At 41.1% G+C, this 20087-nt stretch overlaps 2 protein-coding genes across 3 annotated transcripts in view; one reads left to right on the top strand and one right to left on the bottom strand.

Annotated features, from left to right (window-relative positions):
- The window catches only part of slc25a21 (solute carrier family 25 member 21), an 86223-nt gene extending 77894 nt beyond the window's left edge, over positions 1–8329 (top strand). The window contains exons 7-12 of one of the 2 annotated variants that reach the window (XM_082516122.1): positions 2000–2107; positions 2219–2383; positions 3989–4170; positions 5673–5725; positions 6096–6153; positions 7132–8329. In XM_082516122.1, coding sequence (XP_082372248.1) covers positions 2000–2107; positions 2219–2383; positions 3989–4170; positions 5673–5725; positions 6096–6153; position 7132 — 567 coding nt within the window. In that variant the 3' untranslated portion in view covers positions 7133–8329. Of the gene's footprint in view, positions 1–1999; positions 2108–2218; positions 2384–3988; positions 4171–5672; positions 5726–6095 lie in introns of both variants that reach the window. The other variant, XM_082516121.1, reaches the window with a different exon arrangement.
- A 2283-nt stretch (positions 8330–10612) lies between these two features.
- On the bottom strand, positions 10613–18799 carry pax9 (paired box 9). Its single transcript, XM_082516899.1, has 4 exons — positions 18628–18799; positions 17426–18040; positions 15276–15415; positions 10613–11647 (listed from the first exon to the last, which is right to left on the bottom strand). The coding sequence occupies exons 1-4, from the start codon at positions 18629–18631 to the stop codon at positions 11393–11395; spliced, it is 1014 nt and encodes a 337-aa protein (XP_082373025.1). The 5' UTR covers positions 18632–18799; the 3' UTR covers positions 10613–11392.
- Between the last annotated feature and the right edge of the window lie 1288 nt (positions 18800–20087).

The raw sequence follows: 20087 nt of genomic DNA, 5'->3' as shown, positions 1-20087 counted from the left end.
CTGCGTTTTGCCCATGCTGTATGTTGTGTTAATATAATAGACAACCCAAATCTGTAACCTGGAGTCACAACACCAATCATAGTGCTTGCACTCGGTATAATCCTGGAATCTGCAGTCTGGTTTGTCCATTGACAATTTGATTAATGCTTATTCAAACAAAATGAGTGTGCCCCTTCACTGCTGACACAGACGAAAAATCACTTTGCAATTCTACAATGAATGTAAAGCAAGTAGAAAAGCTATGGCGGTAACAATACTGCCTGTCTGCTGTGACATTCAGTCATTTTTAAATAAGCTCAGCCATATGGGAAGTCAGACCTTACAATTTAAAACAGCAAAAGGAGTCCAGCAAAGTTTGTGACATGCTAGTGATCTAAAGGTTGAATTCATAACAACTGAGACAGCTGATCAGATAATATCGTTTACCCAACCTCAACTGCACGTCCAACAGCAACTAATCCCAATTCGAGAAAAAAGGCAGTTAAAAATCAGTGTATTAAAATTTCAAGTTCCCATTTAGTTAACTTTAATCACGTTATTTTATTGCAGCGTGGCTACACTGGGACAACCCACTGGGATTATATCGTTTATATAGTAGCACCTTTTTCTCTTCATCCCCAAGTTAAGCAGGTGGGATTCTTTATAGCCTGGACATAAACACAGATTGCCTCTTAAATTAAGATGAACCCACAAAACTTCATAGTCACCACTCCTTTCAAACCCCGATGTTTGGAAGTAGAGCCAAAATAGTCTAATATTTAACACAGTACTTTAAAACCAACTTGACCAATTTGCTTGGCGGTTGTTAATTCTGGAGACTGGCTACACCACAGGCCATGAGGTAAGAAGAGGTTTCATCCTTCTTGAGTAATTGATTTTCTGTTACATTGAGTCAGAGTTTTAAGCTAGAAAGATTTGTATTGGTGGGGTGTGGTCACCGCACACCACCTATTCAGGTGGCAGCCAAGTGTCAGCCATGATGGATGGCTTACCTGTAGCTCAGTGTCAAAGCCGCCCCAGCGTGGAGAATATCCTCATCTTGTTTTTACAGCCATTTCTGGAGTAATGTTTACCTGTCCCATTCATCATGCCCTCTTCCCACTCTTCTTATGCCTCCTTCTGACTATCTTCTTTCCACCCCTTCCTCTTCCTCAAGTACCTCTAACCCCATTCCCCCCAGAGGCCCTCGCATATCAAGTACTGTAATCACATCAGATCATTAATGCAAGTGAATTACAGATTGGTTGTGAATGGTGCTCTCTCTTCCCCCCTATTCAGCATGGCACAGCTGAATGCCTTCACTCTGATTAATGAGGACACACACAGTAATAATACAAATAAGGAATTAAAACGTGGCTCGCTGGCTGTGTAAACATCGCGAGGCATTTCTGAGAGGATGGGTCCCGGGGCTCTGACAGCAGGATAAAGAGGCAGGAAGAGTAATGAGCTATAGACACGTTCTTGACATGTTCCCATTACGCCTCGCTCTGAGCACGCATGCACGCACACATGTACACACACACACATGTACACACACACTTAGATGCAGAAATAGACAGACCAATGTAAGTACATGCAGTGTTGCAACAGCCAGTTGTATAAAATCGGTGCTACATTAGTGCATGTTGATTGTGATGAGATGAATGAAAGCAGAAAATAATTTTTTGGCTTCTTCAGTGCAAGTTTGTTACCTTGCTCACATTCCTACTTTCTACTCACCTTCCTCTCATTCCCATCTGTCATCTGGCATTCTGTCTGATGATAAACACAGGCGTCTTAAAGCATTTGTCAAGAAGTAACAATGATGGCTGTGACGAATACATATTTTAGACAAGACAAAAAGACTCAGGTTTCTGGAAATGAAATAACAACGGCAGCTCTTGTAACCCGGACACGTTGTCACTCTTCATTGTCTTCATCAGTTTATCTAGTTTGCTCTGTCTCTACCCAAATATTATCTCCACATTCTGAGTCCTAAATCACGTCCAACTCCCCTTAGGCGCTGTCTGCAGCAGGGCTTGGTTCTGGCTTGACTGAGGCTTTAGTGATCAATCCATTCGAGGTGGTGAAAGTCAGTCTCCAGGCCAACAGGGATTCCTTCAAAGAGGTTGACTGAAATCAAATATTGTCATAATGTGTAAAATATTGGTAATCTACACATCTTTCCATAGAAATCTGCTCACATGTGTTTCTTTCGAATTCAATCTTTCCAATACAGCAACCCTCCTCCTTTGCCCAAGCAAGACGGATAATTAAGTCAGACGGCTTTGGACTGAGGGGCCTTAATAAAGGATTAACATCAACACTGGGGCGCCATGGAGTTTTCAACATGATCTACTTTGGCTTCTACTTCAATGTCAAGGACGCTATTCCTACCAACCCGGTAATATGCCAATCATAATCTATGATCACACACTTACTTGTTTTGGGTTTTTTTTCCAAACCACTTTAACCTTGCTTTGACATTGGTAACCTTGACTACACCTAGTTTTTTTGCTATCCATAGGCTATGTGATATGCATGTGTGCCAACAACCTTGCCACAGGGAAATACCAAATGTATTTAACAGTATTATTAGTTAGCCTGACTGGCATGGAGGGAAGGAAGCAAAAATCAGAGAGGACTTGGAAGATCAGCCCCACTAATACCTCTTCTGTTTGCTCTTCATAACATCCTCAAAGTTTCAGATTACACATCCGGCAGTTCCTGATGGCCCAAACAAAAGTTAATTTTGTTTAATGGAAACGTTACCATACGCCAGTTCCACATGTGCAAACTGGAGCATTAGATTAACTCCAATGAACTAATTGGAAGCAGACAACTGTACTATTTTCAAGAGGAGGGTTACAGTGGGAGGCCAGGCTCTGCTAAATTTTCAACATTTTTCCAATGACGCATGATGTACAGAAAACCAAGTGGTCATCTTCTGTGAATGATAATTATGTGGCTGGATGACTCAAATAGCTCCCTTCTTAGATTGTGGCAGTTGCTTTTTGGGAATTATCCGTCTCGATGCACATTGATGGAGCGATCCTGTTTGTTAGATGCTAACAGTGGCCATTGTCGAGACAGCAAAAGCAGAAATATTGCGGACGTTGTGCAATTCACAGGCTGAGCTGATAGTGGTGTTTCTTCAAAGGCCTTGTGTCAGCAACATGAGCAATGAGCTTGCAACTCAAACTTGTCTGCAGTCGAATTCAGACTGTCGAGTCCAGGTTTCTCTCATGTGGCCTTTTGACTAACAGAGGAGGCAGATAGCACACTGCCATCATTCACAAGTGAATGTGTGAGGAGATGTTTGCTTAAGGCTGTTAGGAAGTGGGTTGATGGGTGTACTTAGGCCACAGTTACGTTGCCCCCTTCTCCACATCCCACTTGAAAAAAAATAGAAAAAGTGGGATTAGCTGTTGATTTACCACGGCTCTCAGGGTGTCCAGCCGCTTGAGAAAGGCCTGGACCAGAGAGGCTGCTGTCATTTGTAAAAATATCCTGGCCAATTAGCTGTCAGAGCTCTCTGAGTCTGGGCTTCTTTGGTACAGTAATACCCCTGTGCCGAGTCACAGCCCAATTACCCAAATTGTCCCCATATGCCTCCCCAGTCTGCCTGCATGAACCCTGTTTATAAATCCTCTGTCTTGGCTCCCCGGTGAACATGTGCTTCTGCTCAGCCAATCAGAATGCTGCACTGCAGTCAGGAAGCACTAATCTGCCCCCCGCTACCATAAAATGATCAGGGCTTTCATGCAAGCTTTGCAATCATATGCACAAGTCCCCTCATGCTCTCCCCCACATTCGCTCATAGACGTAGACACATAATGTCTCAGCGCTGACTTTGTCAACTCCCTGTCACTACTTTCCTTTTTATTTCCAAAAGCTCTATTTGCTGTTTATGTTTTATGGGACCAAATTTAACCCTGTGGTTCACACTTTAAAAATATAAGTGTCACCCTTAAAAAGGCATACCTAATTTTATCTCCTCCTTTTTCAGGACCCTACCCTAGAGTTCCTGCGCAAGTTTACCATCGGCCTGTTGTCTGGGACCATCTCCTCCTGTGTGAATATTCCCTTCGATGTAGCCAAGAGCCGGATCCAGGGCCCCCAGCCAGTGCCAGGAGAGATCAAGTACCGCACCTGCTTCCAGACCATGGCACTAGTGTACCGCGAAGAGGGGTATGGACAAATGTGGGAGGAGAAAAACAGGGGATGTTCGGGACAAAAACTGGAATGCTGATTCATTCAAGAATTAATGAGCCACTTTGTCTGTTTTGTTATCAGTCGATAGTTGGTTATCTGCCAAACTGGCTGTCAGAAAAGACAAATGTACCAGCTGGAGCTACAAGTTAGCAGGGTTTGATTGTGTGGAGTGACTTTCCTACACTAAATACAGCAAAAAAGCACGAATTGCTTCATGCAAAACTGTGATCCAATGAATGGAAACTAAATAATGATGTTAGATTCTGGGCTGTATTCCCCATGAGTACGATCATACATTTCTGCAGCCTGTCAGTTGTTTAGTAAATGTTAACATATTTTCATGCCTCAAAGAATGACAGCTCTAAATGGAAGCTTCAAGGAAAGATGTATGTTATGCTAGCAATTGCCTCAGGCTTTCCACTTTCCCCCATGCTGCTCCGCTAGACAAGGGCCAGCGATATGTTTGTAGTTAGTGGATGTTGTTAGTATAGAGGTTGTTGCAAGAATGGCACTGAAATGTTGTCGTTGCAGGGGTGCATGGATGGTGCCCCATCCGCCACATCCAGTCCCCTTCTCTAACACAACACAGTCCCAGCTAATTAGTGGTCCCTATGGGAGACGTCGTTAAGCAGACCCTAACGAGCCGCACGGCGCTCCACGGGTCAATCTAATCAGACAGAGGGCCAGGGAGGAAGTGGGTCGAGCCTTATTAACGCCATCAGTGGCGGGGGCAGGGAGCGGGACAGGGAGCACGAGGCGGAGGCGGACAGCCACTGATCACCTTGAATGCATTAAGGAGCAGGTACTCGGTAGCGCTGGCCGCTGGACCCTATATACCTGATGGAGTGACAGACAGGCAGCGCAGCAGACAGACAGACTGACAGACAGGCTCTCACATGTATACTCATTCATGCATTCACAAGCAAGAGCACAGGCGCATGTATACAACCAGCATATGGAAGGACTCAGATCAGTCAAACACTTCCAAAAACAAATAGATTTATCATGTAAAAATGACTCTATTCAGAACTTGCTTATTATAATAGCGAACTGTAAGTATTGATGCATTGCATACATTACATCTAATAAAGCTGGGGCTTGATTCATGAATTGCTAGGCAGCTTCTGAATTTCTTTTTTAGATCAAATGATAATAGATTATCATACACAAGAGTTCACTTACATTGGTTTTCTTTGAGATCTGCAAAGCATCTAAAATGATATTTAATAAATGAAGTGATGTCAGAGGTTTAAAATTTGCCTCTGAGTTGTGCTGGATTTGACATATGAAGTAGGACACATGAGAAGTACTTATGTGCAGTCTAAAATTTACACACCACCACTCCATTTGCACTAATTTACATTTCAACTCCATCGCAGCACAGCCATTACGCAAACTGAAACGATTTACATATACTGGATTCTAGCTAAAATCTTTGCACATTAACACCTTACAGCTTTTCTTTCCTTTCTTTGCAGGTATTTGGCACTATACAAGGGATTGGTTCCCAAGATAATGAGGCTTGGACCAGGTAAGAAAAAAAAAATTCCTCGTGTTAATATTGAAATCATTGTCATCCTCACATCTGTCACACCTGTTGCAGCAGATAAGGCTGGTGAAGAGAGCGATTAAGCAAGAAAAAGCCTTCCCTTAAGCATATTAGCATTTCAACTTTGCATGCAGTGCTTCCAGTGAAATAAGGCTGTAGCAAACACATTTACATAATATTCCACAATAATAAGCTTTAAATGGAAATACAGTGAGCTAGAGATACCGTCCACCTCCTTTGTAAACAAGTGCTACAAGCTTTTCACATGTTCCTGCTCTCAGAAACTCACTGGGGAAGTAAAGCCTCTGAAAATCAAATTCACAACGGGTACTTCTCTTATATTCTCTCACAGGTGGAGCAGTAATGCTGTTGGTCTATGAATATGTGTCTGAGTGGCTGCAGAGAAACTGGTAACAAAACAGGGAACCCCACAATGGTGCCTTATGAACTGTGCCTTATTGCAAGTATCGTTACCTGATCAGAGTCATATCGGAATAAATTCGATATTTTTTTTATCTTGAATACAAAAAACTCAAATTACCAAATCAGCATTATATTATGTTTTAAAATGCAGCTTTCATTTCCCACATTCAAAATGCTACAACACATTTTGAGTCTGAAGGAACTGTTCTAATACCTGAAAATAGTCTTCATTGAGTTTAAAATCATTGACAAATCAGTGTTCCTAATGAAGTCATGCATTAACATAGTGTTTTCACATTTCATTGGTTGTAGTTCTCATGTTTTTCTTCTTTTTTGGGCTCATCTCACTGGTTTGGTGCAACAATCACAGATTAAATAGACAAAGACAAAGTAGACTGAGCTGAACGCTTCAGAATATGAACTCTATTTATATAGAAATACTTGAAATGTGTTCAAATGACATAAAACACCAAAAATAGAGTGAAGGCATTTTTATGATTATCCTGATTTCTGTCTATTTACAGCTATACTTGAACATATATCCTCAATTAAGATGAGTTTGTACAACGATCAATCTCCAGTCTCCTATTTTATCACATTATAATATATATATATATACATATTCATCTTTTTATGGTATATGTATTCATAAATGCAAATACAAGATGCAATCAGGAAGTTCAGACATAGTGTAGAGTAGAAATCATATTTAAATTTAAATTCAGCAGCCTTCAAGAACACCTCATTGTGCAGCAAAGCACTGCTCCCAGTGCTACTGCAACTTTTGGAGGATTCCTTGGAAGTCTGCTTATTGATTACACCTATCTTCATCCGTGTACTACTGAGCCTTAGCTGAAATAGTGTTTTAATGTCTACACTGACGTTATGAAAGCTTATTGCAAAAGTTATTAATGCATATGTTTTTGCCAGTTTGTTCTTAATACACGGATCAAACTTGGCACCAGAAGCCCATGGCATCGCAAAGGCACGCGGAGAGTCTCTTTTGATGTCGTTCCATAATTATACTGGATGCTGGGGGCAAACCGTCCTGCCTGAGACAATCAGTCACAAAACTGTCAACATCTTTGAGAGCTTCCTGTTTTCCACGTTATTTTAAAAAAAACAACAACAACAACAATTTAACATGCAGTTCAGTTTTTTCAATAATCATTTTCTGGCTTTGTCAAGAAAAGTGCTATGGAAAATATGAAGGTTTTGGTGCACCCTGCACCATGAAAATGGACAGTATTCGATGGGATTCTTCTGTTTTTAATGTACCTCCAAAAAAAAAATCTGAGTTTTATATGTTTTCAAGGTTTTATTGATAAAATGTTGTGTGGATTTTCCTTTTTAAGACCTTCCAGAAAAAAAAACCTCAAATCAAAAACAACAACTGGACAGTTCTTTCATGTATTGGTAACAAATAAAAAGAAAAAATGAACCCACATTTTCGTCACTGTATAATTGTGTGTTGCGTGTCCTGTAACAGTAGATTCGTGTTGTTGTTTTTGTCTTAACTGGGACCGTTTCATCTTGGCATCGATATAAGAATATCCCCTTTCTACAGTTTGCCACTTCATCACTCTCCTTTTTGTCATCCGAGCGCTTCGTAGCCAACTTAGTGTCAGTCTTTCTCTCTCTGGCGGGTAGTCAGCGCTCGAACATTTAGTGCAAGCTAAAATAACAAGCCCCAAGAATTCAAATGGGGCTGCAGGGATCGAGGGGGTTACCACACACATTCTCTTTCTCTCTCTCTCGGTCTGTTTCTTATACAAATATTCAAAAACACATATATACACACACCTGTTGCACAGCCTTAGGCATAGTGGCTTCTCGAAGAGACTCATCTTAACTTCATCTGGTAGCTGGTATAGTGAGCCACGTTGGCATTTGACAGTCATCATTAATGTGGGAGTCACTCTCTGCCAAAATGGAACGGCTCCTAGTTTTTGCCTAGGGGCCCGCGGTGAGAGACTAACAACTGTGGCTTGAAGACTGATGGAATTGTAAGAGCTTAACCTGTCCTTTATGTAATGGAGTTCTGAATCTGTATCTGTATTTTAAAAGCTTGTGAAACTTTACCATGAATTCCCTGCACACTGCAATAATTATAAATCTTATAAGTCTCCCTCACGTCATTTTCTTTGCGCCCTTTTTATGGATTTTCCCACCCTCATCTGTAACATCTCAATTCAGTGGCTCCGCTTTGACAAGGCTGCAACCTGGGCATGGCTCTACCTGCCTTTCCCAGTGCAAATGTGGTTAATGATTAGTATATTAAAATGTCTGCAATTTACACTGTAGGTAAAAAGCAGTCAGCCATGCACACACACACACAAAGACACGGCACCAGACGTGATTTTTAAAAACACGGCACTTATTTTTTTCCATTTTGCTCACCTGTCTCCTCACTGTTGTTGTTTTAAGACATTTAGAAAACATTCTGGCTGTTGTCAGCTGCTTTTAAAAGTGTTCATTGAGCAGAAGCACGCATGAAGTCCTGTATTCAGCCGGTATTACTTTCTCTGCTCAGTGTTACTCTGTAAATGGCTGTCTTGCTTCTAATTGCATGCGGAGAAGTAAAGATAACCATATGACACTGAAGTCAGACTCAACTTAATTAATTGTAAACACGTGTCTGCCCTTATTATTTTTTTTTAAAGTACGCCTTTTAGACCTCTCTTTCCATAAAGCTGACCAACATTAAACTACAAGAGCAGGGATTGTTAGACTTTCGAGAAGCTTCCTCCTGTCTAGAAAACACACTGTTCCTGTTTTTTGAATACTGTTGTCAATTAAGACAACCACATTTTAATTTTGTTCTGTGAGTCAGACTAGACTAACAAGGCTGTGTGCAGTTCATGTAGCTTAGTTGAAAGGAAAAGTTGTTTGGCCTTGTTGTGTGTCGGCTGAGGTAAAGAACAGAGCGTGTAACGACTCTTTCATGCCACTCAGAGACTTAACTATCATTTGCCGTTCATGATGGATGGTGGATGGTAAAAGGGTGGCCGTGATGGCTGGCTGGTACAGCGAGTGAACATCTCGTCTCTGTGATGTGGTTCACATACGGTCAAAGAAACACTACGATCCCTGAGCAACGGTCCGTGACCACTGGATGCGGGGAAGACTGCTTTCCAAGTCAAATCAGCTCCTGCATGGGGAGGACTGTTGACACTGTCACGTGCAGAGGCTGTTTATGCTGTATCGCGGGAGGGAAAGAAAAACTGAGCCGCGCACCTACTGAACCATCGGCAGCAGGTAATGCTATGCGAAAGAGCTGGGTAAGCACCTATATCAAGTTATCAATCTACAACTTCAACTAAAGCCCAGTTTGTGTAAATCTGTGGTTTCCACTGCAGGGCTAGACAGGGCTTGCCAGACTCACTCGTAATTTATTACACTACACTCTTCCCCCCTCTACACTTTCAGAAAGTATTTTTGCATCATTTTGCAAACATGTCATTTGTCAGATGGCCTATGTGCTTTTCCTTTGTAATGAACACGTTGAGTTGGCCCTGACAGTCCTATTTGGCCCTTTATGTGGCTGCTGGAGGTTCGTGTTTGGGTCACATGTCTGATGACCTTGGAAACCGCAGGCCAATGAGTCTATTTGTGGCTCTCTGAATGTACATGGACTGCACCTGACCCCAGGAGTCTAGGACTCTTGGGCACACAGATCTCAAATTTGTTTGAAAAGCTGATATTTTTATTTACTATTTTTCCCACAAAACCATATGAAAAAAATTCTATGACTTAAAATGGTTGAAAATTATAATGCATGACATTAGGCTGTTATTATTATTTTTTAAAGACAGCAGGGCTTTACTGGAATTAATATTCTATGTTTCAAAGTATAAATATACACTGCATTTTGACTTTTTTTCAGTTTGGTTGCAGTGGGAAATGTCCAAAATTCTCTTATGTTTTGCACATTTTATTCATTTGTGTTTTATTTTTATTTATAATTTTTATGGGAATAATCTGTTAAAATAGTGCGAACCCAAATTACTCAAATTGTGTTTTTGTCACTCTAATGCACAGGTATAATTTTTTATGCTTACAGAAAGGACCGCATTAAATGTAATGAGGTGAGAAGACATGTACCCATTTTTAATGGCCAAAGGACTTTCAAAGAATTGCTTCAAGTGGTCGCAAACACTCGTGCTCCCAAAGCATTTCTGATGAAGTTTCCTAGTGAGCCATGACGCATGGTAATAGAAAATACAGGCCTTGTCAGCGTGCACACGTCTTTTTTTTTTTTCTTTTATGGAAAGCAGTTTCCTGCTCATGTAAAACAGGCCAGTAGGCCACAATGCCCTGAGTCTAGAATAGCTGGAAGAAAAAGAGATGAAATATTTTTAGCTGTGATGGTGCACTTGTTTTCTGTTCTCCGAATAATAAGTGTTGAGGAATCCCCAAACAGCCAGAAAACTCCACGAAGACCAATAAAAGCCAAACAATTTAATAAGATACATTCAATTTCATTGTGCAACATTTGACAATTAATTATGTTAATGCTCTAGACTCCAATGTGCCCAATGCCAATTCTGTCTAAATGTGCGTGGAGATGTCCATGCTTTCTGTAAGACTAATTGCACTTCATTCAACGTACCTTTAATCTAATAAATAAACTTCCCTTTGAAGCTCTTGCATAGGCTACACTTTTAGAGAAGTGGAAAACAACGCTCCATAACAGAGTTACTTTTATCAAATCATAAACAAAAAGCATACAAACATAAAAAAACAATAGCAATTATTATTATTAAGCACCCTGAAACACTAATGTAAAGTTTTTTTTCCCTTTTCTTTGATTCTGTATTCATGAAGTTATACATTACCCCATTTTGCCCAGAGACATTTGCAGATGTGCAGTAAAGAATCTGAGAGGAATTATGTTGATGGGTGGTGTAGCAGTCATATGTCAGTCTTTGGAACACCTGTCCTGCAAGTACTTTTAGACAACACATTTGCTGTAAAAACTGACAGGCTTTTTATTCGTTGTGTGTCTTTGGTCTGACTGCGCTTAGCTCGGAGGGGCATCATATACCCAGTGGCGCAGATATGAGTCCTGGGGCCGAGTCCTTCATAGAAAGCTGGCAGTGGGAGTGGAAAACAGTTGCCACCACGGACAGACTTGGAGTTGAATGTCCTCTCCGTCTCTCACCCAACCCACTCCCCTTCATACCCTCCCACCCCCCTTTCTCCCATCAGTCTGTGGAGTTGACTTCACAGCACCGAGGCGGCGACTGGGTGGATGGCGTCACGGTTGGCTGACATCCTCTTGAAGGCCAGCGGGGTGGCAATGTCACAGCTGTGGGGAGATAGAGCATTGCCACTGGCTGGCTGCCACGTGGGTCCGGTCACATAGGCCGACGTGGTGGCGCTGTACCCCATGTAGGGTGACACTTGGGTGGGAGGGTGGTAGGGAGGGATGCTGGGTGCTGTGACATAGCTGTTCACTGTGGGCAAGCCATTCGGCATCTGGGATTTAAAGAAGAAAGGGGAAAATAAGATTAAGATAAGAGCCTCTTAATTATAGGTTTAAAAAGTCACTAATAACTCATTTCATCATTAGTCATTTTCCTTTTCTAAAAAATGATCAAAAAGAAATTGTTTGCCACAGACATTTTCCTAAATAGGGACTGTAATAAGTTCAAAAAATTTCTGCCCATCCCAGGGAAACACACAAAAGCAGCTGCTGTAATTAGAAAAGGAAAGAAAAACTGGGGCAAGCTGTAGAAGAAAGTGAAAGTGATGTTGGTTGAATTATAAACAGCAGAGAGCTTAATTCTAACTTCACAGCTACCACATGAAAATAAATATTTTCCCAGTTTCGGGAAGCATACGTGCACTATATGGAGCTTGTTTTCAACTCAAAAGTGGACATTGCACCAGTGTTGCTGATAAACTGCACTTAAAGGATGTCATGACAGACTGAGAGGGAAAAGGCACGCACAGGGGAAATATCATGGTTCGAACCAGGAATGGGCTTTGCTTCTCTGGCACAGCGACAGGACTTAACTTGAGGAATTCACCAAAGCATTTCAGCAGGGAGGCAGAATTTCTGTTCCTGGGTGGTCCCGGACTACTGAGAATTATTTCTATACAACTGGGATCTTTTCTGTTCCTCTCACTTATTTTCATAGACTTGCTTGACTGACAAAGTCACTGGCAACTATCTTAAAAGAGATATGAAAAATTATCTTCCTAACTGGCATTTGCGGTGATTATAAAAACACAAGTACAGAGAAAAAACTGCGTGTGTGTGTGTGTGTGTGTGTGTGTGTGTGTGTGTGTGTGTGTGTGTGTGTGTGTGTGTGTGTGTGTGTGTGTGTGTGCATGCCTGGGCCTGGGCCTGCAGGTGTCTGTGGGTCTGTACTGGGTGGCTGTGGGTGTCTGGGGCAGTTGTTTGTGGGTGTCTGACCATGTGTGTATGAGTATGCGGGTGTTTTGTATCATAACTTCACTCAAATATACTGAAATGTATTTCATTAAGTCCTGTACAGACAGCCCATTATATTATTCTTGTTTTTTTCCAATTTAAATCAACAAATGTAATTAAACAGTTTCCCCAAAATTAACACATTTCCACTCTTGAAAAACATCATATATTACACACAGCCTAGTGTTTGCACATGGTATACTTATACATACAGACACACATTCGGCTCATGGCAATGTCTATCTATCTATAGGTATAGATATAACATAGATATAGATATATAGTATATAGAGAGAAAGAAAAGAAAAGAAACTCCCTTTCAGTTTTACGCAACTGACTACTGCAAGAACACAACTAACTGCAGCCTCCGGAACGACCACATAGTTGAATCAACACCTGTCTGACACAAAGTCAACAAAATCAAACGAGTATACAAAAGGCGAATTTATGGGACTGATCTTGTATCTGATTGTATAATTTATAAGGCGGACCTGTTCTTTCATCCTCCGCCCTCCGTATATATAAAACGTTTTTAAACTTGAATTACATCACTTGTACTTACTTTAACATTACTATTAAAAAGTTTTAAAATTCATATTAATAATAATAACATTAAAGTGTTTCATTGTTATGAATAATAATAAAAATAAATAAAACACTTGGTGTATTTGGTCGACTATGCGACAAAATACTTTAGCGAATTTACTGCTGCTCTAATCCCTGTATTTCTTTTTTAAACAAATAATTTAAACTAAACTTCAGGACATTTACGAGTTTGTTTGTTTGTTTTTTTGTTAAATTTCTAGAGAGTACAAATTTTAAATATTTTTTTTTAGATATATATAATATGTAGGCTATGTTTTGTTAAACATTTCGCCTCTTTCAAGCGTTTTTAAAACACTTTTGCATTAACTCCGAGCCGCGGTTCGTGATTTAACCTTAATCTGTGTTAATGATGCTCGCAATCTTGCAGAGAAGCACACACGGGTGCATCTGCCCGCTTTGCCTTCAGAGCAGAGGCCAAAGGTTTCTAGCCGCGGTCTTGGTCCTTATGGAAAAATAGGTGTTAGGAAATTTGTCAGAAATGTAAAGCCGTCAAAGGTTTTCATTGGCCAGGTTTGGTTAGTTTTCTTAGCTGAAAGTCAACCTTTAGAAAAATTAAAAAAGAAAACCAAAAACAACAAGTTCCCTGCTGCTGCAAGAAAGATCGTGCTTTGAAACTGGTGGTAAAAAGTGACTTGTAGTTTGATAGATACAAAGTTGTTTAGCCATCTTGTTTGAACACGATCCTGGCAAGACCGCGCACTTTCCCTGCGTCTCAGCCTGTCTGACAAACACAAATTTAACAAAGTCTAAAGTCACATTAGATCTTAGCAGGCTGCAGAGTCTGCATGTATAAAATCGGAGTGATGGGGCACATTTTAATCCTCAGTGTTTTGGTGGAACAGTTCTTGCTTCGCCATTCTTTGTTTTTCATGCAATAAACTGTGTAATTTATGGAGTTGTTATTTTCTGCATTTAATGGCTCACTTCTGTTTTTGTATAGCTGCTTGGCTAACCGCTCAGACAGTTATTGTGCGTCCACTTTGAGCGCTCCTAATCTTCCAGCATCGGTTCAATCTTTTTTTTTCCTTCATAATGAGAATGAAAAGCCCCCCATGATAAAGTAGCAAAATAAATGATGTGCATGGAAACGTTTTCTGTCAGTGACCAGAATCACAAGCCCTTTCAAAATAAAAGAAGAAAAGGAAAGCATGCGCACACAAGCGTGATTTGGGAGGGAAATGACATTAAAGGCCTGCGATGAGTGGTGTGTAGACCTGCGTTAGTTTTAGATAGAAAAGCGGAGATAAAGCTGAATAAAAATCTATCCAATCACTTTCAGACTTGCAGCTTATTGAGTTTGGCCATATACATTTTATTAAAGCTACATAACATTAGGAAATAAAACGAAAAACATCTTAAGTTGCATGAAAGTCAGTAACGATTCGTGTATTAATTTTTCACTATTGTATGTTTGAGTCGGCGTTTTTAGCGTGGACTTAACCGCTCCAGCAAAATAACGAATGCACCGGACGCTTAGAGCTGCAGGACTGCCATTAAGGACACAACAATATCCCAAAGCCTACTTTAAAACTCACAGACAAATGACGGGATGATGGTTGTCGTTGACTAGGCTACAGCATTAAAAACCAGCCAATTCAAATACTGTATAATTTACCAGGGAAACGAAAACAGGAGGCAACTGGCTCTTATTCAGGGGTCCAGCCATTGTCTCGAGTGTGAAGCACGCTACACTTAATTTTCAAAATCCTAAAAGTTAATAATAACTAGGCTATTTAAACCCCCTTTGATGTGCTTATTGTTAAATAATCTGCTCTGTAATCATCCATAAAAGCACTGACCAAGCAGCAGGGCCTAAACGAACTGCCCCTTGTAAAGCCAGAATAAAAAAAAGAGAAGAGAGAGTGAAATAAAAATGCACCCCAGCCAGCAGAAGGAGCGCATTAATGCTGTGAAATGGGAAGTTTCCATGCTAACTGTTAAAATAGAAGAATACTCAAGTCTGCAAGTAGATTAATAGCCTACACTCTTTTCGCTCTTTCTGTACTCCTGATTAAAAAACAAACAAAAAAAAATTAAAAATTGAGATTTCCACTTTTTTACCTGTGTGTATTTTGCCTCAGGTTCTAAATGCGCCTTATCCACGCCATTGACTAGTGGAGAGCTTGCTGGTAGGAAATTAGTCCTGTTAATAGCGCTCCATTCTTCTAGTTTGGTGCTGGGAAAGGATGGACTGTCACTAACTGGGAGGGGGGCAAAAGAGAAAGAGAGAAGAGAGGGCGGTCAGGAGGAGACTGTGCTAAGGTTAGGGGGAAAAAAGACCGGCACAGGCCGCTGCTGTGATTCATGCATCCGTTAACCGCAGGTTAGCCAGGTTGCACAAGACAATAAACCCTGTGACATTCTGAACTGATTATTTGTCAATTTAGGTATGAATAGCACGTAGGTTGAAGGTCTTTCCTGTGCGTAATGCTTCTTTAAATGTTTCCTTGAGCCATTAAACAATTATCTTTGTATTATCTATTATCCGATGTACTGTATTTCAGCCGAGTTTCAAGTGTATGAAACCTAGACTCTGTATTATTTTTTTCAAAAATTTTCCAGATGTCTGAAATTGAGATAATCTCTTCTGAAAATAAAAGTTTGGGGAAAGTATTTTTTGCCTGATAATTGCCTTTTGTCGTAAATTTATATTTTTCTTTAGGGCTGTGAATGAGAACCTAACACAAAGGTGAAATTATCTGTCATATTTTTAATTATGTATTTATTTATTTTATTCGTCGTAAAGAAAATGTGCTCAGAATACATGGGACTAAATGTAGTTGGGTTTTTTTTTTTAATCCATTTCTTTTTTAAGTTATGGCTAAAGCGACTCCCTCTCTCTGGGTCAAGGATATTAGAGAAAAAAAAATTGTCTCGCTGTCGGAGACAAATTGAATTGACTTTCATCGTCTCCTTCTTGTGCATGATGGGCACACTACATAGATTCCCCGTTGTTTACTGTGAGAGAAGCCATCACAACAATTTCGACAAAGAGCTGTAAACAAACTGCGTGCGGCACATATTAATATTATAACACTCTGCGACTTTATCAACCCTCGGGAGTTTTGAATGTGTTGTCCGTGTGCGTAAAAATAAAAACTACCCTAGACAAAGCCACTAATATTTTACATTTTTAGCCGTGCACGTGTTTTATTTTATTTTATTTCCTATCATTTCCATTAATTCCAAACCCATTTTAAAAAAGTATGTGGCAAATCTCTCACTTTACTAAATGTACTAAAAACTTCAACTCAGCGTTCAAAAACCTGCCACAAGCATCTGCTAATAATTTAGAAATGCATAAATTGTTTATAAAGGCAGCCCCTCAAAACACTGTTCTCCCCCCACCCACCCCCACCCCGTGAGCTTTCGTGGATATCTGCTTTACATTTATGTTATTTATATTGCTCGAGTGAAGCTTTGCATGGCGGTGGAAGTGGAAGAGGCCGGGGCGTGTTTCTGCATGGCAGCCCTGAATCCTGACAGCAACAGGATTGCGGCAATGGACTGACAACACTTCCCTTCCTGCCACTGGAAAACAAGCTCTTAGAAGAAGCCCTCTCACACCACCGAGCCGACCATTAGCACTGATTTATGCTGGATCCTGTTTCACTGTTTCCAAAACAATTGCGGTTTTGTTGAGTACAAGGCAAAGTTATCTGGGCCTACCTGCATGTGGACAAAACACAACCCACGCAGCAGAAAACGCATTCTAATGCGAGATACTTATTTGAGGCCTGAATCGGGCAAACCGCTGAATGCACAGTTCTGCACAAAACGACTCGCTCCAAGTCATGGCAAACATTCAGCACACCTCATTTTGATACACTTCGTCTCACCGCCTTTCCCTCCGCTGTCCCTCTAATATTCCACATCCGCCTCTTAATTATTCTTGCAAGCTGGACCATCTGTTTCTGAACTAACCTGCCTCCTTTTAAAATCAATATCAGCAGGCAGGTCAAATGGCATTTAAGCTTTCTCTCTCCAAAAAGGCCTGTGGGTTTATAACGTTCCAATAGTTACTTTTGGAGGCCTTTAAAAACAATTACACTAACTCAAAGGGAGAAAAAAAACACAAGTGCCGGTTTTATTCCAAATACACACACACATACACACACACATTCGCACTCTTGCGTGCAAAACCCCTTCAAAAGTTGGTTATATGTGGTGCAATAAACAAATGTAACCGCCCTCCATGCAGCCATGCTTACTTTGTTGCTCTGTAATAGACCGTATCCCCAGAATATCAGTTACAGAGTGCGAGGAAGGCCATATCCTGTGCATGGCCATGTGTCCGGGAAGGGTGGGCATGCCAGGGGGAGTGGGCACTTTGGACGTCGGGTATGAGTATAAGTGGTTGTAGGGTAACGTTGGTTGTGGCGGTGGATGAGGCGCCTGCTTGCCCGACTCATACTGGCTCTGCTGGGACAGATTCCCAATCTTGTTTCGGAGGATCCGACTGATGGAGCTAACGGAGGGCAGGTTGAACTTGTCGCAAACCCCGTCAGCGAGTAGCCTGTCCCGGATCTCCCAGGCAAAAATCCCCGGGTCTCTCTGCTTGTATGTCCGTATGTGTTTGACAACGGTGGGTGTGGTGACCCGCGGCTTGCTGCCTCCGATTGCCCCCGGGAGGATGGAGCCGGTCTCGTTGTAGCGAGCCAGGATCTTGCTGACACAGCCGTGGGACACGCGCAACTGCCTGCTGATGTCACAGGGTCGAATCCCGAGTTGGGCCAGCTCCACTATCCTGAGCCGGATGGCGTTGGGGAGCGGCCTGCCGTTTACGAAAACACCACCGAGTTGGTTCACTTCACCGAAGGCAGGCTCTGGTGTCAAAAACAAACACACAGAAGGGCACAACAGTGAGACAGCGATTAGGTAACCAACCCAAGGCCCTCCACACTGCTAACGACCCCTTATTTATAATATAACAGAATATTTAAATAATATATGCTTATATTACAGATATGAATTTCAGCAGATATGCTGATAGTTTATTTGTGTCTCAGTCAACATATTTCAACTTTTGTTATTTATATACGACGGGGGGAAAAATCAACCTTCTCACATTTGCACTTGATTTTAAACTTGAATTTTTGTTTTTTCAGCAAAGTTTTCACTCCCGCTAAACAACTGAAGTTATGGATCAACTGTGTTAAGTGATCGCTGATAGCTGTCGTTTATGCAGGGTAGATTTCACACCGATGTCCGGTGGGAAGTGCCAAAATTCGTGCGTAACCTCCACATAAATACTCATCGCCCTGTTTTATATCCTCTGGATTAAAGACTAAACTAATCCGTCAAAACACCACAGACAATATCTCGCTAAATTCCCCCCACCTTGCTTTAAGAAGTTGCACCGATCGCTGCATCCCTGTCAAGAAACCAAAAAGCGATACAACACTGAACTCACCCATCGTGTTAAAGCCGCAAATGAAGAATACGGTGTCCGCTTTGTGCCTCCTGCGTGGGTCCTGCTCCGCGTCCAGCGTGTCCACTTTCTAAAATCGCGTCCAAGAAAATCTTCTTGCGCGATAAGGAACAAGAGAGACAAAATTCTCGATCTGTTTCCTGACGGCGCTGGAGACAGGCTTACATTTCAATCTGTTGAAATCAGGAGGCTGGGCTTCCGAGGGTTCTCCCCCCGCTGATTGGATCGGACCCTCCCATTTGCCATCGAGTTTGCACAGACCTAAATTATCATTGGCCCAGAAGTTTGTCATGACAACTTCAGAGTGTCACACACACACACCCGGGTCCCTCTCATCCTGCTATCCAAAAAACGGGGACATGCCACCATGAATGGCTTTGTTTTTTAGGCAGGTTGAGTGCAATCCAGTATCCGTACGGGATCGCATCTTCACTCTTTCAACAATGATGTGAAGATACCAACAAAAAAAAAATGACAAACAGGTTCCTATTTGTGAGCATCACAAGGAAACACCAACTGAAATATTATGTGAATTTATTTATAGGGGGAAACCCCACAAATGTGTGCATTTTCGACCCCAGCAGTAACCGGTTTTATTTTATGCAGCTGTTTTTATAATAATCAGTTGCCTTTCAAAATAAAATAAAAGTTCAGCTCCAAAGACCCGACTTTGTGTGGCTTTATGCTCCGCCACACTAACTTTCATCTCAAGCTTTTAAATGGCATCATTAAGGAAATGGCAGGAAATGAATGATTGCTTTTCTGTAATGTAATTGGCTGGTTGATGTTTGTAAATTCTATCTCATTGCACTTGAAGGTTATCATAACTTTTTTCTTATTTGTCACCCAAGTATTTCTTTTCTTCTTCTTCTTCTTTTATTCTCTTTCAGGCGTCGAGCATAGACTGACAGCAGACCAAACGCTCCAGCGATTTGGTGAAAATGAGGCGAATAAGTTTAATCTTTAGAATTTAATCTCTCTTGTCATGCAGTTTGAAAATACACGGCACAGTTAAAAACCATGGCCAGGTTTCAATTTTGTGCCCATTTGACATTAAGTATTATTTCGTTTTTTTAGTCGGACACGTGTCAAAAGAAAAATACAATTCAAATCATTGTTTTTTTTTTAAACAATTATTTATTTTCACGTTTCTATTATAAGCTGCACGTCTCTTTAGGCTTAGCCTGCGCAAAGCAGGCCAATTTTTTTAGCCAATTATGCCCAGCGAGCGTTAATGGAATGCAGGTTGTTAAGGTTCTTATGTGATAACATAATTACCTTTTATTTCTTAACCTTTACGCGATTGTCTTTCAAGCTCAACGTTTGCAGCTCAGTGTGTTATAGAGGGAATATTCCTTACTTTCACATGTTCAGCAGGCAAGCACTTTCTGCAGAGAAACCCCAGTTGCAAGCAATAAGAAAGATTTGTTGCTCCCCGACAC

Source organism: Aulonocara stuartgranti (genome assembly GCF_965226115.1).
Source record: "Aulonocara stuartgranti genome assembly, chromosome: 19".
Taxonomy (NCBI): Eukaryota; Metazoa; Chordata; class Actinopteri; order Cichliformes; family Cichlidae; genus Aulonocara; species Aulonocara stuartgranti.
Note: the sequence above shows the minus strand (reverse complement) of the source record. Positions and strands in the feature narration are given on the sequence as shown.

Excerpts from the sequence above, each read along its gene's own strand:
- pax9 (XM_082516899.1), bottom strand. Across the intron at positions 15,416-17,425 it reads GTCTATTACAGAGCAACAAA|TTAGTGACAGTCCATCCTTT; the intron begins GTAAGCATGGCT and ends CCCCCCTCCCAG. Across the intron at positions 11,648-15,275 it reads CTGAGGCAAAATACACACAG|ATGCCGAATGGCTTGCCCAC; the intron begins GTAAAAAAGTGG and ends TTTAAATCCCAG.